Raw genomic sequence first — 25592 nt, 5'->3', positions numbered from 1 at the left:
GGTATTCGGTAATGCTGATCCAAAAGTGTTTGAGGTTGGCAAAAAATCGTTAACTTTGTTTTAATATTTTATGGTAACCCCTATGTGTCAAAATTTTTTTGTCAATGTCTAACATTTTAAAGTCGGCAATTTATTTCCGACCTCAATTTTCCTAATTTGGAGGGTTGCAGAAATGCAGTCAGTTTTTTATCTTTTATACAGGTGTGTTTTTAAATAGCAACACTTCAAGGACTAAATATTGTTCATTAACGGGCAATTCCATGTGAAAACACCAAGGGCATGCAACCCTAAGTCACAGATTTTGTTAATTTTTACACCACTTAAAGATTTTAATAAGTTATGAACATTTCCAAAATTTCATCATCCAATTCCAAATGATTTCAAAGATATGACTCATTAAACTTTGCCTTAAACCAACAAAAACCCGCCATTTTAAAAAATGGTTTGGGTCATTGTTTCTGTTCTGTGTGCAAATGGAAAGCTGAAAATGTGTACACTTACATATTTTGAGGCAAGGAATCCAAAAAAACAACTTAAAATACTTAAAAATAAACATAACACCTTTAATTTTTTGCCTTTATAGCAATTTCAGTGGGGCGAGCTTAGTTACAAATATGCCAAAGTAGCTCTTTTTTTTTTTAGATGTCTTGCTGAATAGTTTAGTTAGAGTTATTACAAAGAAATGGAGAGTGGCCTTTTCAAAAATAGGAAAAAAAAACATGGTCAAATTACACAGCAGTTGATATTTAATAATTTTCGAAAAATTTTCCCACCCAACCTGAGCTTATTAAGATCCCCTCCCCCTGTTTGTTAAATTTTACAAAATTTTAGTGATTATTTTCTAATTTTTGAGATATATTGAGGTCTTAAAAATTAAAAAACTTATAAGAAAAAAAAATTAAAGTTATTTGTTTTGTTAAGACTTTGTCCCCCTCCTCCTTTTTTCTCATCTCCCCTTATTTATTATATTTGGATAAAAATTCGCATCCATCCTTTTATTCCCATCCCACATTGTGTTAACTTGTGAGTAACTTGACAGTAATGAAACTGAAACAGCTTTGACCATATCAAATTGTTCCTTTACTTGTTGCTGACTCGTTTTTTCTGTTTTTTCTGGCAACTTTTTAAAACTTTTTTTTCTGGCAACTTTTTAAATTCCGATCCTAAATTTCGAAAATTTATTAAAATTTAAAATGAGTGAGTTGAAAAAACGCAGGTGTATAGGCTCTTTTTCTTTTAAGTTAAAATTTTTTTTTTAATTATCTTGAATAATTTAGTATAATTATAGAATTATATGAATTTGATTGTGGTCTTTCCCAGAGTTGTTAACAAGGCTAAAGGTAGCAAGGCCAAGGCCACATGATACAAGACCAAGACCAAGGCTAAAAGTTACAAGGACCAAAGCCAAGGCCAAGAGTTTTAAGGTCAAATCCAAGAATAAGAGTTTCAAGGCCAAGAAATATACAAACATTTTCAAGACCAGAGACTTATATTTTTGCCTTATGTTAAGGCCAATTATTAAAAAAACTGTAGGTAACAATTGCTGTGACAATAAAACCAAATGTTGTAAAAATAAACCAAGGTTATGCGCAGAATTCAATGAAGTCAATAAGAAAATATACTTGTAGATATATATGAAAGCTGAAAACAAAAATACATAAAAACAAATAATGAAAACTTTTAATTCTTTAATTTTATATATTTTATTTTGAAGGCCAAGGTCAAAACAATCAAAGCCAAGGCCAAGACCAAGACAAAGGCCAACAGTTTCAAGGCCAAGACCAAGACCAAGGCTTTAATTTTTGGCCTTAAGGCAAGGTCGAGGACTATCAACTTTGGTCTTTCCTAAAAAAGAAATAAAAAACATTGTCAAATGTATGTTATTAGAAGAAAAATTTAATGAGGACATTTAGAATCATATTGTGACTTTTATTTAATGTTTCTAAAAATTTTATCGAATTTTTCAGGGCTCGAATTAAGCGTATCGCGATTGCCATTACTTTTCGCACCTTCACGATTAGTTTTTTCTTAAAATTTGTTTTTTCGCTATCTTTCTTTTTTTATTTTAGAAGGTTGATACTCTATTCGCGAATATTTAGTGTTCTTTTACAGTATAAAACTGCAGTGACTTCTGTAACAATAATTTTTTTGTTTAAAGCGGAGCATAAATTAAAAGAAAGGAAAAATAAAAGATTTAGAGATCAATTATCAAAAATGTTCAAATGCAGGAAAAAGACCGATTGTTTAAGGAAGGAAAAATTTATAAAAAACAAACGATTTAATACCTATTCGAATCAAGAAATAAAAGATTTTGATTGAAAAAAGAAATAAAAGTTAATTGATTGAAAAGTCACTTTCTTAACTCGAATTCTCAAGGGCTTTATTCCGATTTAGCTCATGAACAAATTTAATGATATTTAGAAATATTATAGCTTATAATGATATTTATATATATTATAGCTTATGAACAAATTTAATGATATTTTTATAAGTTTATTTTGCAAAGAATAGTGGAAGGCAATATAGACTCTAAACAGTTATTAAAAAAAAACTGTAAAGTTTGTTAGTACACTTGCTAATTTTAAATTAATAGCAATAAATGGATGCAAATAAGGACCACAGATGCAGATTATCTACAGTTAAAAAGTGGGGAAAACATTTTAATTGCAAGTTAGAATACGATTTAAATGGAAATGAAGTTATAAGATTAAGTTTATGTAAACAATTTGAAAAACGGATAAGTCAAACAAAATTGTTTTCTATCAATCAAACCAGGAACAATATCAATAAAAAAAGATTCACTGGCATCGCACTTAAGCAGTGCGCAACATAAAGAGGCCACGCAAATTTATCAACAAACAACATTAGGTTCAGTTTCATTATCCAACCATGTTATTCATAATACTCCAATCGGGTGTGGTTTACGTAAAATGGCCGTAAAAGACGCTGACTTGTTACAGAAAAAGTTTAATATTCTGTATTACTTGGCAAAACTTAAATCAAAAATCAAAAAAAGTATTAGATCGTAAAAGATTCTAATACTTAGACACATTTTTTTCTTTCGCTTTATTTTATTGAATGAAAAAAGTGAACGCTAACTTTGATTAAAAAATACATTGAATGTAAAAGCAATAGACAGAAATATCATGGGAATTTGATAAGGTTACTTAGATAAGAAAACTTACTTAATAAGAATTTAATTATTATTCTTGCTTGTGATTGTGCGGGTTTTCGTGAAAATGTTAAGTTTTAACATTTTATCACGATAATGTTTTATTAATAGTTTTTTATAACTGTTTTAAATTTATAAATTGTTTTGTTAGAGTTTTAAATAATTTTACTGTTAAAAATTTATAGAAAATTAAATATTCTAGTTGTTTTAAACAGTTTAAAATATGTAAATAAAATAGAAAATGAAATAATTAATTAAAAGAAGATTATATCACGCTCATTGATTTTACAAAAATACAGCCATTAGATTTAATGCAATATAATAATAGTAATAATGTAAATTATAACTAAAGCTACTTTACAACCGCTGAACGTAAATGTTATGACATCTTATGCAAAAATGAGACTCATTATATATGTTATTATAAATAAGTTAAAATAAATAATGCCTCCTCCCCTCCAGCGGGAGTGGAGGAGGTGTTATGAGCAACAAAAAAATTGCGATTAGATTTTTTTACATTAATTCGAGCCCTGTTTTTATTACTAAATTAAACAAGTTTTACTTACTAAATTAATTGTAATGAATAATAAACATCTGCTTTTTTATTTACTAATTATTGGTAAAAAATATCAATTTTTAATAAATTTTAAACCATCAATTTCTGCATTTCATCATTTAATCACTTTCCACATTATACAAGCCACAATGTGTTTTAAATGATGGAGCATTTATTATTTTATTAAACTTGGCATTTAATAGTTTATAAAATTGAGCCTCAAACCCAATTTATAGTCAATTTGAATAATTTTATCTAATTAATAGGTAATTTAGGAGGTGATGTTTCTAATTTTGCAATCTTTTTCAATTGGATTTAGAGTTGTGGAGGAAGTTGTAAATAAAGGAATAGAAATGATTATAAAACATACTGATCACATAATCAAACAAAATTTAGCCTAATAAACTTGTTAAACTCTTTCAATCAATAGACAAATCAAGTTTGTTTTCACATGTAATAAATGAGGGGAGATAGGAAAGAAAGGGGGAGGAATGGGTAATAATAAACAGGAGAGTAAGAATTTTTTTATTTCTATACGTGAGTTTTTATTTTCTAATTTTTATGACACGAATGATCTCAGAAATTTAAAAACAATAAATATAAACTATTTTTTGTTTTTAGTTTTAAGATACAGTTTCTTTGTTCACAACAAGAGTAAAATCAGGATGCAGATTCCCAAAAGGACTCCAGGTTAATATCTCTATTTTTTCCTGGTATCCAGAAGCTCTTAACATGTTGGTTGACTTAAGATCTGCAAAAAAAAAAAAAAAAAAATTCATAAGATTTAATAATCATTTTCAAAATGGCAGGTTTTTGTTGGTTTTAAACAAAGTTTGAAGAGTCATATCTTTGAAATCATTTAGAATTAGATGATAAAATTTTGGAAATGTTCATAACTTTTAAAACCTTTGAGTGGTGTAAAAATCAGCAAAATCTGAGACTTAAGGCCGTTTTCCACAGGATGAAAAATTCGCGTTTTGATTTCCGCTATTTTCTTTTGCGCTACTTTTTTTTGTTATAAACAATAAAAATGGCAGCAATAAGTTTACGAAGTATGTTTAACTAAAAACAATTATTACATTTTTTGCATACTTTCTACTTCAAAACATGTGGAAATTTCTTTCCATGCATTAACTTTAACATTTCTGTCTTAGAATGTAAGATGTGATATCATTTTGTAATATAATAATTTAAAATAAAGTTTTTTATAAGAAAGTATAAGAAAATAAATGCTAAACTCTGATATGAAAATTTCTGTTAAAAAACTGTTAATGCAAGAAGGAACAACAAGTTTAACTCCATATGGGGTTTTTTACAAAAAGGGTATCTTCGTGTGACCACTCGAAGATAAATCTTCTTGTGAAGTGTAACTTTTGGAATTGAAAGTGTGCAAATTTACATTTGTAAATTCTCAATTTAAGTCTTGCGTCTTATTTGATGAATTTACTAATGCTTGGCAATATTCAGTGACATAGAAAATCAGTAAGAATGCCAATTTTATTCCAATTTTATGTGCTTTCGCTTTTTTTACTGTTGACATCATGTGATATAATATATGAAAATTGATTGGCTTTTGCTTATGGCAATTCTCAAAAAGTTGAAATGAATCTGACTTTTCTCTCTCGCCGCATCAACATAATTGCCAGAAATGTTTAATCTGCGCATACTTTTCGACATAAAAATTTGCTTTGCGCAAATACTTCGTCTTGTGGAATCTCTTAGCTTTGTTCCCTTAAAATTATTATTTTATACCCCTCAATTATTATAGTCACGTTATTCTTCACCATCTTAAGTATCACAGTTTTTATTCATTTGGAGAAGGCAACTGAGCCTATTGTACAGAATTGATAAATTTTAAAAAAGTAAAATGAAAAAGTTGCAGTACCCAAAAAATAATGGTTCAAAACATCAAGGTACAAAAACTAAAACTAAAAAAAGTTATTCACAGCCTATGCAAACGAATTCAATAGGGATTACAGCTTAATTAATCTGATAGGGATTACAGCTTGCGGCAGGAAGACACTCGATATTTGACTAGTAGGCATCTTTGTTATTTTTTAGACTGTTTCCAGGGTTTGCTGAGCTTTAAAAACTTTTTTCTTGATTTTTAAATGATGGTTTTTTAATGGCTATATCTAGTTTTTTTGTTTTCGAATAACTTTTTTGGCTGCTTTTCATATAGTTTTCTTTTTTTAGCAGCTTGGGTAGCTTAGTTGCGAGCTATTGCAGATAAGTCAGTCATATTATAATATGTTGTTCTTTTAATTATTCTGCTTTTACAGTTTTAAAAACTTCAACATCTAGTGGTTGTAAAAAATGACTTGTGTGAGCTGGCAATTGGAATAAAACTTTGTTTTTTGACTCAGTTAATCTTTTCAACTCGATATTGATGTGAGATGCATGGCCATCTAAAAATAGAAGTTTATATCCTTGAAGTTTGTTTCCAATAACTAAAAAATTGAACGAAACCATTAAAAAGTTTTGCTTACCATCCAACCTGATTTGCTGGTAGAATAACGGGTGATGCAGAAGTTATCGGACAAATCCTAATTTCATTATATGAGCATAATAAGTAGTTTTTGTGGTTTTATGCGTAAGCATAAACGTTCTATAAAATATAAACTTTATTATTTGAAACACAATTATTTAAAATGAGGTTAAACGCAGCTGAACGAGAATCTTTTCGAAAGCGACTAAAAATGTTTTTTGTAAATAAACCTAATATAAAAAAAATAAATCGTAAATCATTTTGAAAAGGAAGGATTTGCTCGAAGTACAATACATGATAACCTAAAAAGACTTGAAACTGTTCAATCGTTTTCTGATAGAAAGCACCCTGGTCGTCCTGGTTAACCAACTCTATAACACAAAATTGCTTCTAGTCATCGATGACGAAAAATACTTTTGTTTTGCAGTGGACAACATGCCTGGAAATTCTGGATACTACACAAACAACAAAAAGACATGCCCAGAAAGTGTTCGTTTTATAGGAAAAGAGAAATTTCCAAAAAAATTATTAATGTGGATAGCCATATCTGACCGTGATATGTCCGAGCCATTGTTTCGCACTTCCAAGGCTGTAGCGATCAATTCATCAATCTATATTAATGAATGTTTAGAAAAACGACTTCTTCCATTTATTCACAAGTATCATGGAGACTTTAACTATTTATTTTGGCCAGATTTAGCAAGTTCTCATTATTCTAAAGATTCTCTAAATTGGATGGACCAATATGTCTATTACGTTGATAAAGAATCCAATCCCCCAAATGCACGACCAATTGAAAATTTTTGAGGACATTTGGCACAGAAGGTTTACGAGGGAGATTGGCAAGCTTCAACAGAGCAAGTTTTGATTGATCGCATTAAACTAAAACTACAATAAATTGATTTAAACTTTTTACAGTCGCATATGAAAGGCGTCAGAGCAAAATTGAGATCAATTGCAGATGGTGGTGTTTTTTCATATAAAAAATAATATATTTTTATTAAAAGATAAATGCTTTATTTTAAAAAAATATAATAGTAGTTTGTTTTTTTATTTATAAATAAGTTATTGACGTTTTTATTTTGTCCGATAACTTCCAGATCACCCGTTAATAAACATCAGAAGCTTGAACCCAGGCTTTCATTAAACTTTGAACTTTGTAAATGACTTGATAAGGTAGAAACTTTCTAAAAGCATCACAACAAGTTAAACTTTTAGTCATTTTTTCATTTATTCATTGCTTTTCATTTATTGGGGCGAGTTGTTTTAGATTTTCAAATTCCTTTTTGGACAATGTTGAATTTACCTTGATCGCATTTTAATCCACTTTCATCACCGTTAAACACATGAAACAGCTTTTAATTTAAATTATGCTCTAAATAAACAGCGCCATTTTGGGTGAACCATTCATCAATAAATGCTAGTTGCCAAGACACTGCTCTTGCATGTTAAATGAAACCATAGTACTATTTTTGAGTTGGTTTACCTGCTAATAAAATAAGCTTGTTTAGATTCTTTTAAATTGTTTCTAACCACAGTTAAAATATCATTTCTTTCTAAGCTGAAACCATTGTAACTCATTGACTGTGCAAGTTCAACAATAAGCCTCTCTATTATTTGGTTTATTGCTCTTTACCTACCAACACAAGCAGCTTCATTTATTTCTTTTAATCTGCAAAAATTAGTTGTTTTAGGAAGATTATAGCATAAAGCAGCTTCTGAATATGAATATGAAATTTATCTATTATTAACAGCCTCAATACAAAATTTAATTTTTCACCATCTTCAATTTTGTTAGCGCTTGATATTTTTAAAGAAACATTGATTTAAACAAGATGTCGAAAAAATTTATGTTTAAGTTTGTATCGTTAAAATCTATGGTTTAAAATTGTTGTTAATTACTTTGAATCAGGGAAATGTTTAAATTATGCAGAAAAAGTACTGTTTTACAAATATCTTACAAAGTAATGCTATTTTTTGATTTTTTTTTTCCAGATAAATAATCACTGTCAAATTTGCATTGCCTTTTTTTTTTAAAGTCAGTTTTAAATTGGTTTTTCAGAGTTTTAAAAAGTCACGGTTTGAAAATTTTAGGGTGAGTCATCAATGAAAACACCCGAAAAAGTCCTTTGGAGGGATGATAATTAGTAAGCGACCGGGGTTGATATTTGACCGGGACCGGGGTCGGGTGTGATAAAACATAGCCAGGGCCGGGTTTGTGACCAGGGCTGCATGACTATTGATATTCCTTACAAATATATTATTGTTATTTAAAACTCATGATATATTTTATATAAAGGTATATATATCATCTCATCGTCATCATCATTACCATCATCATCATCATCATCATCATCATCATCATCATCATCATCATCATCATCATCATCATCATCATCATCATCATCATCATCATCATCATAATATCATCATCATCATCATCATCATCATCAAGCATACAGTTGATGACGATGATTAAGATGATTATGATGATGACAATGATCATCACCATCATTTTAACCATTGGCATCATTATCATCTTCTCTGATACACACTATAAATATAATTACTACTCTCATACTTTCTCTAAGATCATTGCTTCTTTTCCTATCTTTTAAAAACACCATATATCCATCTGATCAACTTTGTTCTTTCTTATTTGTCATTGTAAATATTTATGAAATATATTATATTTGTATATATTATTTTTGTGACTTTTTCTTATATTTTCTTAAACTTTCATAACAAATTTTAACTTGAACAAAATAAAAAAAAGCAGCAACAACAACAACAACAAAAATCCAGCTCCAGCTAGTAACTCCTGCAAATTGTGTTTGTTTAGCCGGGGCCGGGTTTGCAAAAAACTCTGTTTTTAGCCGGGACTCTGGTCACTTACTAGTGATAATATGGAGCCATGGGATACTATTGCAAGTGGTTTATAAATCAACCATTACTGTCCGAGAAGGAAATTTCAATTTTGATATTTTTATAGTAAAAATGCTCATATTATGAATTTTTTTAAAGGGTTTTATGAAGTAAAAACATTTTTATAAGCTTATATTGATATTTTATTGTAAATATAGAATAAATAACAACAAACATTCTTAAAAATTCCAACTCTAACAAAAAAATTGCTTTTTCTTCTACAAAACTAGAATCCACCACATCTCTAATGTTGAACATCAGTTTTGATTTGATTTCTTGTTATCCACAACATTTTTTTAAGTTCATCATTTTTGTTCTAGTATTTAAACTAAAATTAATAGAATTGTTAGAGGAACTAAAAAAATACATTTAAAATGCCCAATTCTGCTAAAACTCATGCTGAGTCAAAATGTGATTGAAGTATAACACCTTTCTTGATAAGCAGATTGGCAAAACACTCTCCAAAACCATTAGACTTTAAAGATGATCATCTTTCAAATGGAATGTGCACAAATTGACGTTTCATTCTGCAAAACATAAGGGAAAAACATCACAGCCATTTCCCAAATTGTATGATTTCAGTTCAATTGCTGTAAAGCCATCAATAAGAAACTCTCCTGCATGTGACTGTATTATTTGCCAAATTGGTAAGCAAAAGGCAAAAATTCATCTCCTTTGTCCAGCAGTACTACTCGAGAAATCATTTAAAGTTGAAAAAAGATGCACAAAATGCCTCACTGTAATTGGACCAGGTTTATCCCATAAGTGCACCCCTGGAACTAAAAGTACAAACCTGATTGCACTTTCAAAAACAGACGCAAAAAGTGCAGAAATTCGTGCATCTTCTGTTTTGGGAACCCAGGATGCAAATGGCACAGTGCGACTGAGTAAATCAAGTGGGGGACGTAAATTACCACTGAAACTTGGTAAGTGTTTTTTCACTGCTTTTTGCCCAACATATTGCTTTTCATTAGGTACATTTTATTCTATTAATCCGTTTTAAATTTCAGGCAATGCTACTCCAACAACTGATTCAGAATCCTCTTCCAACTAAAAACCTTGTGACAGTTCAACTTAACACTGGTTTGTCCAACAACCAGATGAGACAACTTGCTTTCACTCTTAACTCTGCAGGCCAACTAAAAATTGTTGTGCCATATTTTGTTAGGAAATTTGCTCAAAGATCACTTTTCTGTCACTAAAACTAAATGTTCTGACATTGACCACCTTAGAGATGTTGTTCATTGTAATGATATTGGCACCCTTCTTCAATTTATGGTATCAGCAAGATCTGTCTCCGAGGAACAAATAGTTAAGATTGGACTTGATAGTGGAGGTGACTTTTTTAAGATGAGTCTGGGCATTATCAAGGTAGCCCTAAAACCAACCAGTCTCGTCCTGAAGACTTCTAAGCTTTGTAGTTCTTCCTTCAAAGATTCTGGAGTAAAGAAACAGCTGATTATAGCAATCTCTGAAGGAATGCCAGAAAACTATGAGAACATAAAAACCTGTTGAAACTCACCAATATTGGTGCTTTTCCTTTGTCTTGTCTTGCAACATGAAAGTTGCTAACATTCTTTGTGGACTTCAGTCTCATGCTAGCAAACATCCTTGCTGTTGGTGTGATGCAGACTCTTTAAACCTTGGAAAATGTGGTGCACTGAGAACTTTTGGAAGCGTCAGAAAGACTCACCAAGCTTTTGTTGCTGAAGGAAGTAATGTAAAAGGTGCTAAATGCTTTTCATTTAATCAATGTGCCCTTGCTCAATATTTCAGATGAAACACTCATTCTAAAAGCAATACCACCAATGGAATATTATTAATACATCCTACTGATGGGTGTGGTCAACCACCTTTTTAAGAGTTTGAACAAAGTTCAGCCAGAGGTCAAAGAATGGCCAGAGGTTTTAAACATTCCCCTCCAACCCTTTCATTGTTGAAAAATATTGATATTCTTCAGCAAAAATTTGAAGCAGCAGCTGTAAGTACAGCATTGCCCTATGTTGAAGCATTCAGGCAATTTGATAAGTTAGTTACTGCGTGTTTTGGAACCCATCTAGATGAAAATTTTCAAGAATACATTGAGAACTTCAAAGCTGCATACCTTGATCCTCCAGTCTCAATCACTCCAAAGGTCCACACTGTGTTCTTTCACGTGGCCCAGTGGCCCAGTTCATCTCTCTGAGTCATCAAAGTCTTGGAATATACAGTGAACAAGCCAATGATGGTCTTCATGCAAACTTCAAGCCTCAATGGCAACGATTCAAGAGACAAGCACTTCACCCAGTGAACATGAACCCAACATGAACTGCAATTACTTAACTGTGTCGTAGACTACTACAGCAAACATGTATAGAAGTCAAAATCAAAACATATAAGAGTGGAAAACGTGATTTTATTAGAATTCAGATGTTTTAGCTATATGATTAAATCCATTATGATATTAAGAGAATCAAATTGTGAAATTATACAGAAATTTGCTTTGTTGTTCTTCCTTTTTTCGTTGTTTTGTTAGAAAAAACACATTTTTGAAAGAAAACAACTCAGAATTGGATGAATTAATAGCTTTTTAGTACAAAAAGAAACTTGACCAGTATTGAGAAAAACAAAAATGCTAATTTCTCTCACAGTAATCGTTGATTTTAAATCACTTGTTATGATATCCTATGGGTATGTACTACCATCCCTCCAAAGGGTTTTTTCGGGTGATTTTTTTGATGACTCACCCCAAAAATTTCAAACCATGAAGTGTTTTACTTGCAATTAAAAAACATCATAGTATCAATATAGAATAATAATCAATATAGTTTTAGGTTTATTCCATAGAACAACAGATTTTTTGGTTTTGACTTTTGTTGTTTTAAATTTTATTTTTATTTTCTTATTGAAAGAATAAAGTGATTGTAGACAAAAAAAGGTTTGTATCTATCTATATATTTTTAAGTTATACCATTAAGCAGTTGGTTAAAAAGTTAAAAAATGTTGGTTTAGTTGCCAAGTTGTTGAGGAGTATGTTTCATATATTTTTGAGTCAATCAAATTTGGATAACCTTATGAAGCACATGAGTAAAGTACAATTTTTTAACATTTTTCTTCTTATTTGATTCCACAACCGAAATCCATGTTGATTGTCCCAAAGTAAATTGTAGTACTAATATTACTTAACAAAAGCCATCCCAGGAAGCATGTGCAGTTGCATGCCTTGTGTGTCCATGTTAAAAGTAATTTTTTTAGACAACTTGACTTTTATAACTTTATATAGCAAGCATTTAAGAATTTGAGGTAAAATAAAGCTATAAGAAACTATAGAGAATAGTCGAAGAAAGGAAAAGAATACTATACGAAATAGAAAATCTAAATAAAATTAACTGAAAAAAATATCGAAAATTATATGAAAAAAATGTTGAAAAAAGAAACATTTTGTCAAAAAAAAAAAAAGAATTTACCTAAATATTTTTCTGCTTTTGTTTACTTTTTTAAGACGTTAGTTATTTTCCACTACCAAAATTGATACAAGTCAAGTAAAAAAGCATGTAAGAATATAACAAAAACGTTTTTAATATAACAATTTATTCGTGACTTTTGTCAGTTATATATTATTATTCATGACTTTTGTCAGTTATATATATTAGGGAAATACTTTATTATTTGTACTAGAAATACAGACAATTTAAAAATTTGTTTTTCAAATGTTTTTTCTAAACTTTAGTGTTTTATCAATACTCAGGAAAGAGAGAAAACTAATAGGTATTTATTTGTAAAATTTTTTATTTATTTTTTAGCAAGTTTTTTTATGTAAAAAAATAAAAAGTCATTAATACTAATCTTCAAATATAAAGTATTTGGTTGTTTTCACTACCCCTGTTGAAATATCTTGCATTTTCATTGGATTCTCCAAATTGTACTCCTGATGAACTATTATTAATGACAATGCTCCAAAAGCTTATGGGCTAGTGCATTGTTAATTTACTGAACTTTTTCAACAGAGCCAATTTAAAACTTTTTATTAAGTTTTTAAATACATTTTTCAAACAGGGCAATTGATATGTTTATTGTCTCTAGTAATTTGTGTTAACGTTGGAAATTGGTCAACATAATGGAAACAATTTCAGACAGGCATCAAATGTGGTAAATACATTTATAAAAGAAACCATGCTATTCTTTTAATTTCTGTCATTACAATGTCATTACAAATCTTATTAATCAAATAATATATTTTACAAATAAATAGCAATTTATTTTCTTATTTTCCTATTATATAAGTATTCAGAAAAAACGTCAAATATAGCAGAAACATTTTTAAAAGCAAAAAAACGTAAAAAAAAAAAAAAAATTAACAAAATTATAGTTAATTATTATTCATAAATAAAAATTATATCTCATAGTTTTAACATACATAGCAAATTAGTTTCTTAATTATACGGATTGATTAAAATTGTGAATAAATTGCATATCAAAACTTTCAATTGTTGTTTAATTGTTATAAAATATATGTTTATTCCCTCAAGTTATATCAAATTCGATAGTTAAAAATAACAACCATCCTAAAAAAAAGAACAAAATATTATAAAAATTTTTTATAATATTTATAAGATAAGACTGATAAATGAAAGATGGAATGTTACATTTGTCTTTGTTACACGATTTCAGATTTCCTATAAGTCACAAAATGAACTCCAATCAGCCTGTGATGAGAAGGTAAATCTGATAGAAAAGAATTAGTGAGATAATAGCTTAATATGAACCACCTAAAAGAAAGCAAGGAGAGACTAAGCACAAGCAGTTAGAGAAAATACTCAAATTAAAGATAACTGATTTGGGTTGTCTAAAAATTAAGTCACAAAATTAACTATTCAAGCAAGAGATTCAGAAAAAAATTTTTTTCACAAAGTGGTACAAGAACAAGCCATTCAGTTTAATGAGCGTTAAACTGAACATCATAAACAATTTTACAAAAATGTTAGCAGACAAATAAATAAAAAAGATCTAGGTCAATTTTATCAGAATTAACATAAAAAAGCTTTGAGAAGAACAATAAAATAAAAAAAAGCAATTGAGAAAAGTGGTGCAAAACAAAAGCACATGAAAGATAGCAGAGGATTCAAACCTCATTTAATTACAAATTAGTGAAAAGATGCATAAATATATGTTCAAGTCAAGCATCACTCCTAGTCAGGTGTAAATTCACCTATGTAGCTATCACACACCTTATATTTGCAAGTGTGCAAAAAATTTGCACATAAACATATTTAATGACTTGAATTGCACACCTATTTAATTCTAGTCATGAGGTGTAACTTAGGTCATTTTTAGATTATAGACAACTTTATTTAAGTAGCGCTGAGCTATTTTATAATTTAATGTAAAATAACTGTAAAAATGAATCTTTTTTAAGGAACAAAACAACTTAAAAAAGCAAAAAAATTTTGTCGCAAGTTCATATAAGCAATTTTAACAAAAATGTGTTAAAATTTTAATAAATTTTTAACAAAGACAAAGCATTAGTAAAAATGTAATTTTATGTTTCATAAATAGTTAATGTATTTTATAATATACATATGTATAATATTACTTTTTAACTTATTTATACAAATTTAGTAAAGCTTATATAGTCATCAGTCTGGGATCAATAAATTGACCAACAAATCAAAGGATAAAAGCTCATAACACTGAGATTTGAAGATAAAATTAAAATTGCTCACAAAAAATAACAAGTTCTGGTCAATTTTGCAAGAAATTTTACAAAAGAAAGGCTGCTTTGCACACCACAAATATTTGTAAAAGATAAATTGAAATAATTAGGTATTAAAATGATTTTTTAAGTTTAATATTTATACGTACTACAGCCATGGTTTAAACTATTAGGGAAAACTTGACTTAAACAAAGGAAGTACATTCGACACTAAGCAAAAAGCTGTTCCATCATATTATCATATTGACAATAAATATTCCTGTTATGACTATAATGTTATTGTAATAATTAGTTGAAAAAAAATTTTCAATTAAAAAAGAATGTAGTTATACAGATGTGTTAGAAGTATTGTGCATTGTTAATGAAACCCAAGGCTCGAATAACAGGTTCCGCGATTGCTTTTCACTCCTTCGAAATTAGTTTTTTCTTATTTAGCAATTTTTTGTTTATTTTTCTTGTTTTGTTGTTTATTTAATTTTTCTTTCTCTAGTTTAGAACTTTTTTTTACCGTTCTTAAAAGAAATGTTTTTGTCTAAGTTTTCTATTAGGAATCATAAAGAACGTCATGCTAAATTTATCTTTTGAATAGAAGTATGATCACTTGCTCTTTTGTGCGGAGATTTTCATTCAACATGAAGCGCTTTTGAATTTAAATTACTTTAAATCTCTGGGTAAAAGAAAAAAATATTTTAAGTTATATTTAGTTTATTTATAAAATGAATAAAAGTACATCAACAGTAAATTTACCTATAAACTAAATCAAAACAACCAGTTAAGTTACTACAGTTAAGTTACTTAACTAATTAATTTCCTTAATATACTCAAAGACTAGCCATACATATGTTTCTATTTATTTCTTTTATGTTGTTAACATAATAAGCTTTTACTTAAAAGTTATTTTAACAATAATCTTGAATAGAATATGAAAAACGCAATACAAGATTAAACATTTTCTATAAATATGCAAGTTGTTTTTAGGATTTTTCAAAAAAAGAAATCTATTTGAACAAAAGAATTATAATCTACTAAGTTTCTCTTATTTAAATAATTTTGCTTTTGAAATTTGAAATTAAAAAAAAAATTTGAAAAATTTAAAAGAATTTTAATGTACACTAGATCAAGAAGCAATAGTAGTAGTACTACTACTATTGCTTCTTGATCTAGTGTACTATTATAAATTTAAGTATAATTAATTTTTTTATTTAAATAGTTTTTAAGCTGATATTTTCGTTCAAATTGTTTTGGAAGAAAAAATAAGAAAAAAAAAACTTAGTTTAATAAATAGAATTATATTTCTTTAATATAATAATCAATAATTAAAAAAAAAACGTGTTTTCCAATGTTTTTTTGCTTTGATCTCGCAAACATGAAGTTTAAAAAATTATGATGATTTCGTTTTATTTTAAACTTATTTTATGTTATCAACATTGAAAACTGTATAAAACAGCGCCTCAAAGTTGTTTTAGATTAACAAAACTTGTGTTAATCTAAACAATTTAAAAAGCTTGAGTCAAAAACTTTTATATATAATAGTTTTTGACTCAAGCTTGACAAAACAACTTTTCAGTATTATTTTATTGCTGTTTTACAATAACAATTCAAACTCCTAAAAATAAAACAAATTTTATCATCAGCATGAACATATTAAAATTGCTATATTTACGTTTTTACTTTTACTTTTTTAAGTATCAAAGTAAAAACAAGAAGTAATATGGTAATAGTATTAAATATGTTATTTGCTCATTACATTATAACTTATTCATTTCCCAATAACTGCAGCTTAACCTTTAAATTATAAGTTAAGCTGTAAACTATAACAGTAACGTAAGCTATTTGAAACTCTGCCAAACGAGAAAATTATAAGATGATATTTAAATGAGAGACCATGTGTTAAAAAAATTAAAATTACAAGCTAATGTATAAAGATACTATTTTATACTAACGCAACTCCCCTCCCTTACTGCAAAGTGTAGCCAGGGATCGTAAATGGGAGTTTTTTTTTTTAGTTAGATATTTTTGCGATAATTTGAGCCCTGGAAACCCCTTTAGGTTTTTACTTTATTATTAGTCATTTTTTGATACCATAATCGTCTTAAAAATGAATGGTCTTTATGACTGATTCGCATTTCTTTTCCTTCATTTTTGTTAGTTTATAAACTTTGATGTTGTTAAATTTTAATATAACCAGGTTAACAGACATTTATGCCTATACAATTTATTTATTGTAATCCTTATTAACAATAATAATAACCAATTACCCATTTTAACAATTTTATGAATTGTAAATTGGTGATCCTGAACACAAACCCAAACTGAAAACTATAAAAATTTATAAGTTTATAACACTTAAATGTAAAATTTTAGACTAACTTGAAAATGTGGAATTCCAAACAGCAATAACTACATTGAACAATTGGAAACTTCTTTCTGCATGCCTAAACAAATTTCATTAATAAATAAGACATAACAGTCACAACTCCCCATTACTTTTTGGAACTTAGTGCTATTTATAAACAATATTAATAAGTTTGAAAATATAAGTACTTTATTATTTTCCACCATTTTTATATTTTCTAAAAGTCTTTTAATAATACAGAAAAAACATTTTTTTTAATTGTTTACTAATTTGGTTATTTTTATAAACACCTAAATAAAAATAAAATCTAAACACACACTAAATAACATCAACACCTATCACATACATTAAGAAAGTTGTAATTAAAAAAAAAAAAAGCAGAATATCAATCATAAAAATTAAAAGATTTTTTTTTTTTAATTTAGAATTTTCTTAGATGTTTCATAAATGATTTTATTTAATAGTTTCAACAAAACATAGCTGAAAAATATATATATTATTTTTTACTATTATTTTAACTATAATACCAAAACTTATTACATATCCCCCCCCCCCCAAAAAAAAAGCTTTCTTCTTGCAAACTATAAAAAAAATTATATACATTTTTAAACAACTGGTTGGAATTATCAACACAGTTTGGCAACTGATAAACTAATTTGATAAACTGATAAAAAATAAATTTACCAAATTTACCAAATTTACCAAAAAACTAAATCAAGAAAAGTTTTCATATTGTGAAAAGTAGAGCAGTATTTATGAACTATCTTTGATAAGATTTTTTTGTACAACTAATTCCCGATGAAAAGATAATATTTCTCAGAGTGGATTGTTAATGCATCCTCATAAAGATTAACAGTAAACAACTGAGTTGTTTGGGTTAAAATTCACTGCATTGCCCCAAGCAAATACAATAGATAAATCACATTCACAAGACCAGGTGTCTAATTTCAGCAAATAAAAAAGTGGTGACTTTTCTCATTAACACATCAGAATTAAGATTATCACAAAGATAGATTACCACTTTAGAGTTTTTGAACATACCTTTATATCTTACTCAAAAACTAAAGGTCATATTGCATTTCTGACTTGTAATTTTAAATCAATAGTCCTCAGCAGTCCGAAAAAACATTTTCACAAACTGTTTACATTTTCACTTTGAAAATTAGAAAACTACATCTACTGAGGTCGCTGATTGTAATTAAAAACATTGGTGAGCTCAAAAATAGAAAGAATAACGATTCTAATGATAAATAACTGATCATGATTGTATCTATATTTTAGTCAATTTTTCTAACCTTAGAAAGTTAATTTAAACTTGTGATTTGAAATCTAAAATGTTATTTACACTTCTTATCAACCTTGTTTTATAGATATTATTTATGTATAATTATATATAAAAATTGCTAAGCAACATATAACAAAACTATATTTAATTAAGGTATAACACTGGTACTCTATAAAATGCATTTTTATGTTATCAGTGCCAATATATCTTCAAAGCAACAAGATGTTTGATTAGTTTCCTAAAATATTTACTCATAGTTTTGTCAAAACTATGAGATGACAATTTTATGAAAATTATGAGACGACAATTTTTTCAAAATGTGAAAAATTAAAAGTGCTATTAGTATATGTTTGAATTATTTTATTTAAATATCCTTATGTAGTGTTAAAAAGTTTAATTTTATTACATACATATATGTTTCTGTCTGTTCCAGCTTCCTGGAAAAGTCCTAAGCCATATCAACACTATGAAGTAAATATTTTAATTTTCTGAATTTATTTGAGCATATTCATATTTTTAAACGAGATGAGAATGAACAGCTGATTTGGGGTGACATCGAAAACTACATGTTTTTATTTCTTAGATTATGGATAGATTTGTGCCTAAGCCTAGACTGTTCTGAAGAATGTCTAAAACAGATTCGTTAAGAGCCATTACTGTCTTCACCATGTGGATCTTTATTTTTTCCTGGAAGACGTTTTATCACTTCTGTTTTGTTCCTCCAGTCAATCATCAAGTATTTGATAGAAAAAATAAACTTTCTGTTGAACTATCATCTGATTTCCCCACCATGCTTTGATCCCTAAGTTTTATTTTTTTAAGTAGTGTTCCTTATGAAATGCTATAAGTTTTAGCAGCATATTTATGATAATTCCAAGAATTTTTACTTTATTTACAGCTGTTGTTACGGCTAGGTCTTCTTAAGTGTAACATATTTTATAACATCAGCTGTTATCCCTTCTTTTGCAATTTTAAAGCAAATTTCCTAAAACCAACAGAAAAAAAACTTAAATTCTTGATTAAATACCATTTTAAATATGCAAATAATAATACAGAATACAGACAAGCTATACCCTAAATTTTGATTTTATTGGAACAATATATACCTGAACTTGATGTGTACCAACTTTTATAATACTTTAATATAAGTAGTTAGGTTTCCAGAACTCTGAAGTAGCTCTCAGAGAGACTGATTCCATCAACAGCTGTAAAATATAAGAGTACTAACAGTACCGTGTTCCGAATTGATAGTGTCTCTGTTCATACTTTTGGTGTGCATTGTCAAGGTCACATATGGAGCCCTTTGTTATGGCTTTAGGTTTATTAACAGTAATGAGGCAATTCTTGGATTATTAAATAGTGCACTGAGTATTATCTGTGCTTGGAGTCCAGTTCTTAAACAAATTTAAAAATGACTAAAGTATCAAAAACTATAAAACACAAAAAACCATTGTCATTCATGAATATTTGTGGTCTTCGAAGAAACTTTCCTCCTGTTGAGTCTTAACTCTTCCAAAGTTCACCAGACCTACTTGCTCTTTGTGAGACTAATTTGAGTTCAGCTGTCTCATTTTGTGATCTTAGTGTTTATGTTTATCTTCCTTTAATTTGTAAAGACTCCAATAGTCACATGCCTGGGCATTTACATTTATAAGAATTCACCCATTTGTCGTAAAACAAGGTTTAAATCCAAAGACTATCCTTTTATGTGCTTTTGTTTAACACCACTTCACTCTATCTATTTTCTCTTTGTTCTATATTGCTCTCCTTCATATTAAGACTGCAATCTTTTAAATGTCATTTCTGATCAAATTGACCAAGTCTTTTCTCTTTATCTTTCAGCCTATATTATAGTTGTTGGTGACTTTAATGCTCATCACATTGAATGGCTTGGCTCTAGTGTCAGTGATTCTGCAGGCATTAAGGCCCACAACTTTTGTCTTTCTAAATCTATAACACAAACACTCAACTTTCCAAATTGCTTTCCAGACAATTCAAATAATTCAACTTCTCTACTCAACTTATGCTTTGTTTCTGATCCTAGTCAGTACATCTATAACAGCATCTATAATAAGGGCAAATTTTTTATTCCACCTCTCTTGTATGGTTCAGATTTTGTTACTTCACCTAAAGGCAAAGCTGAACTGTTTGTTAAGTACTTCTCATCATTATCTCTTGATTCCACTAGTCAAGTTCTATCTGATATAGCTGACAAACAGGTTAGTCCATTGCCTGACAATCGTATCACTCCAGCTTTTGTATCTAAAGTGATTTTGTGCTTAGACTTGTCTAAAGCCTCCAGACAACATACTTGTTATAGTCTTGCAAAAGTATTCTACGGAACTGTTGTCTATACTTTCAAAACTATTTAACGAGTGCTTATCAGAGTCTTTCCAGCCTGAAGAAAAGTGGCATCTTTTATCCCTATTTTTTAAGAATCTTGAGAGCGATCTGACTCCTCTAATTATTGTCTCATTAGTCTTCTTTCTATCATAAGCATGGTTTTTGAGTCTTTAATTAACACTTAATCTCTTATCTTGAATCTATAACATACTTTCTGATCATTAATATGAATTTCAATATTCTCATTCTACAGCTGATTTACTAACTGCAATAACGGTTAGCAAATCAAAACTGTAAGATTGAAAAGGATCTTAATTCTGCTACAGCATGAGGTTCTTAGTGGCTGGTGAACTTTAACTCAGATAAAACTCAATTTCTTATAGCTTATCGTTATTGCAATAATCTAGATCTTCCTATATTTATAAACGGTAATGCACTCGATGAGTCATCTATTTTTTGTCTTCCAGGACTAACTCTTATTTCTGATCTTTCTTGGAAACCATATATCAAATCTAAAGCAAAATTAGCATCTGCTAAGGTTGCATCTCTTTATCATGCTTGCCACTTTTTTAATACGGATTTAATTCTTTATCTTTTTAAATCTCAAATCCGTCCTTGGATTTCCGGATAGAAGAGATAAAGATGGAATACTGTTGCCATATCTGGAGCACATTTTCGAATGATGCCCTTCTTCTTTTACACAAGGTGCAAAAACACATTGTAAACATAGTTAGACCTGCACTTGCAGCAAACCTTCTATTGTGAAGGCCTTGTAGTTTTAAAAAATAATTAAAATATTCCAAAAGATTTAAAGTTTTGCGTTTCGCAAAAACTTAAAATCTTTTGGAATATTTTAATTATTTTTTACTGGCGTTTTATTCAGAAGATATTTGGTCGTAAATAAAAGCATTTGACCACAATTGTAAACTAATTGATTTTTAATTAAAAAAAAAAAATTTGTTTAATTTTTTTTTCAATGAATTCAAGAAAATAAAGTGTTTTAAGCTGAAACTTTTGATCATATTTAATTAACAAAATATATATATAAAAAAGTACTTATGATTAACTGTTTATTAAAGTATTGCCTGATTTTGCCTTGATCGATTAGCAAAACCTCACGAGTAGTGTGTGAGGGGGGTTGTCGCTCTTCCCACATTCTTCTAATGAAGAGGGAAGAGTCAACATTAGATTTTACAAATTATAAAATAAACAACTTTTTAGTGTCAAAGTTGCTTTTTCCATTATCAATAATTTTTTAAATTGATCATAGAAAGAACGTCGATTAGAAATGATGAATAACTTAATGAGTAGTGGACGAATATTTTACCAAAGTCAAGTTCTTTTAAAAAAAAATGTTGATAGTTTTTTTGCATTGCTTAAGCACTGTTTAAAACTGTAAAGTAGTATGAAATTATAATTATAAATAAATGAAACTTGTAACAATTATTAGAAAGAAGCAGTACAAAAACAGATCTCTTAATTACTTTTAATTTCAACCCAAAATGGCATAATATAACTGAAAAATTATATCCTGGTCAGATTGCAAATGATTGAACAGATTTGGTAACTTAAGTATTTAAACCCAAATTACTTCCTCAATGATATTTATAAAAATGTATACAAAAATATATTTATAACAAATACTTGAAAATACATAAAAATGTTTTCCTTGTAATCACGATTTCATGGATCTTTTTTTGGTAACGGGAACTGTAACATTGCTCACAACTAAAATGTTACTTAGTTAATAACTATCGGATAAGAAAATTTTATGTGGGCCTCATTTGGAAAAAAAAGTTATATTTTAATGTAAAATAATTATTAAACTTGAATTGAATTTTAATGTAAAATAATTATTAAACTTGAATTGAATTTTAATGTAAAACAACTATTAAACTAGAATTGCTAGAATAGAATTGCTTTAAAAAAAAATTAACCGGCACCGTGTTTTTAATTAAGTGTTTTAATAAAGTTTAATAAAACTTCTAGCTTATGACAGTTATTTGTTATTTCCTAATAACATTTTAATTTTCTTTATAACATTTTAATATTTCTTTATATCTTAACTATGGCTTTCAACTAACTATTCAATCTTAGTATACTTTTTTTAAATTTATAAAATTATCACTATTTATCAAATGGGTAACATTTTGAATAAAAATTGAATCACTTTGAAAACTTTTGAAAAAGGAATCTTTCAGAAGCTTTTTGTACAGAAACTGATAAAGAGAATGGAATTATGTATATTGTAAAAATCTTCTGTAATGTATGACGCTTTAAGTAGATAATATCTTCGCCAATACCAAAGAACCAATAAAAACAACCGTATTACGTTATATAAACGGGACACGTTACATTAAAAAGATGCCGTTTCTCAGCATTTACAAAGTACTGTCCACAGAAATACAATCCAATTTTTAAATGATCTAAAGTAAAATAAAGAAGCAAAAGCAAACAACAAAGATCAACAGGTTAATAGCCAGACTTATTAATCAATTTTTAAACCTTACCTTGTGAAGTGCATACATGTTCCCAACAAAAATTTCATATTAAATGAGCAAACATGTTGCAAACTTGTATGCACATTTTAATGCATATATTTAAAGTTTAACACTTGTATGCACTTCACAAGGTTAGGGCCACTCGCATGACAGGGTATTCTAGTTTACTGTAGCATAATTTTTTTGCCTGACAACTTTCTACTGTGAATAAAGTGTAGCAATATTTATATATTGTGTTCTACTTGTGGTGAGTACCTACATAGTTTTGCATTGATTTGTGAGTATAACATAAACTTTATAAAATAAAAATCAAATACCAATATCAAATGATAAATCTAAAACTGTTGTTTAGACATTTGGGAGGAGAAGAAAGATATTAAATAACTAGTTATCCTTTAAACTTTGAAATTTAAAAAAAAAAAAAAAAATTTCATTATTTTCTTTATAAACATTAAATTAATTTGCCCTAATATGTATTACAATAATAATTTTACAACTTGCTATCTGGTTTAAAAATAAATTACCATGCAGTAGTGGTGAAGTGGTAGAGCGCTCGCTTTATAAGCAAGAGGTTCTGAATTTGATTCTCACCACATCTCTGGTAATACCGCGCTCAACTCGTTTCCCCGCGCAGCGGCCTTATTCATCAAGGTTCGTGTTTCGGAGTTATAGAGTTGAGAGAGGGTTATACCACAAATAAGTAGCCTCCTTGTCTGTAGTGGTCTTCTCAGCCTTGAGGAGGTGAATTAACAAAATAAAAAAATGATTAATTGGATTTTGAATTATTCTGTAAAGAGTTCAAACTAAAAATCATATTCATTTTAAATAAATTTAAAAACCATTTTGTATATAAATATGGTGTATGCATAAAAGTTGTAATTTGTTAAACTAAAATCAGAGTTATCAGTTGTAAAATAGGACATTTAAAGGAAAAGCCAAAAAAACCCAAATATATTTGGGTTTTATTGGGATCATTTAAGGAAGGTTATTTGGCGTTTTTTTGGGTTGAGTATTTTTAGGTTGGGTTTTTTTTGCCAACCCTGTCTAAATTACAAACACTACTTTTTGACATAAAAAATCCTAATGATACAAATATTGTCTGTCCATTTTTTTTTTCATAAAAAATGAACCTGTCTTGTTTAAAAATTACATTGAAAAATCTTTTTTTAAACGTTATTCTATTTACTTGAAATAAGGTAAAAGTTATTTATACAATACTTTCATTTCCTGCTTTAAATGCTTAAATAATGTATTTATTCCTTCTTTGGTGAAAAAAATTTAATCTACTTAATAATTTTATTTATTTTAACAGCAATTTGATAACTAAAAACTAAAGTAACATAACTTTTTGTAGAACTGTACGATTTGAATAAAATATCTCAGAAATACTAATTTCAAACGATTACTTGTGATATATAACAAAATATTATTTAAGAACATTGTAAAAAGCTAAATAAAAAATGCTTTACAAGTAGGTTTCTTACATAGATAAGAAGTAATTTTTTTTTAAATAATACTGCACCTTACAAAGCTGATCTTCTTTGCTCAAATCTTCAAAGGCATGACGACTATGACAATTTGTACAAGCAAAAAGTCCCGCCATATCAAGAGACTGCTCATTAATGTAGTTGTAACAGAAAAGGTTTCAAAGCGGACGCGAAAGGAATAATTTGTTCATTGAATCTGAAAAAAATTAGGTTATACAAGTTATAATGACTAACTCATACATTAGTGTAGTTAATCAAAAACTTAAAACATAAATAATAAGTTTCTAACCCTAATTGATTATTCACATAATTGTATTTAATCATAAAGTAGATAATTAAATTTTGATAATTTCAAAAAAGTGATCATGCACGTTTTTAATTTTAAAAAGCCGCAAACCGGAAATTAAAATAAAAAAGTAATCAGGAACCATAAAAAAAAATAACCAATGTGCAAATTTTTCAAGTTTGCTAATAAGTAACCTGTGTGGCTAAAGAAATAAGAGCACAATTTAAATTACACTCAAACCTCTTTTTGTGCGGTAGATAAGGGACCGCATATAAGAGAACGCATAAAAAAAATCACATAAAACTTTAGGAGTACCTATAAAAATAGTTTTCAAAACAATATTAAAAACATTTTTTTTATGCGGTTATATACGGACCGCATAAAAAAAAATTGATTTAGAAAAAACACATACGAGCATTTTTAAATATTTTATTTACATACGTATTTATTTTATACATAAAAACTTATCAAAATGTATAACAGTTATCCTTCGTAGCCTGA

The 25592-nt window shown here is 28.3% G+C and overlaps 1 protein-coding gene across 1 annotated transcript in view; it reads right to left on the bottom strand.

The window, feature by feature from the left end:
* Positions 1–25161, bottom strand: part of LOC100201657 (protein FAM76A) — a 50795-nt gene extending 25634 nt beyond the window's left edge. Inside the window, exons 1-3 of the mRNA XM_065793996.1 lie at positions 25095–25161; positions 24841–25001; positions 17204–17268 (exon numbers count right to left, since the gene is read on the bottom strand). Coding sequence (XP_065650068.1) covers positions 17204–17268; positions 24841–24921 — 146 coding nt within the window. The 5' untranslated portion in view covers positions 24922–25001; positions 25095–25161. The remainder of the gene's footprint in view (positions 1–17203; positions 17269–24840; positions 25002–25094) is intronic.
* Positions 25162–25592: the final 431 nt, after the last annotated feature.

This window comes from Hydra vulgaris, chromosome 03 (assembly GCF_038396675.1).
Source record: "Hydra vulgaris chromosome 03, alternate assembly HydraT2T_AEP".
NCBI lineage: Eukaryota > Metazoa > Cnidaria > Hydrozoa > Anthoathecata > Hydridae > Hydra > Hydra vulgaris.
This window is presented reverse-complemented; position numbering and strand designations above follow the sequence as displayed.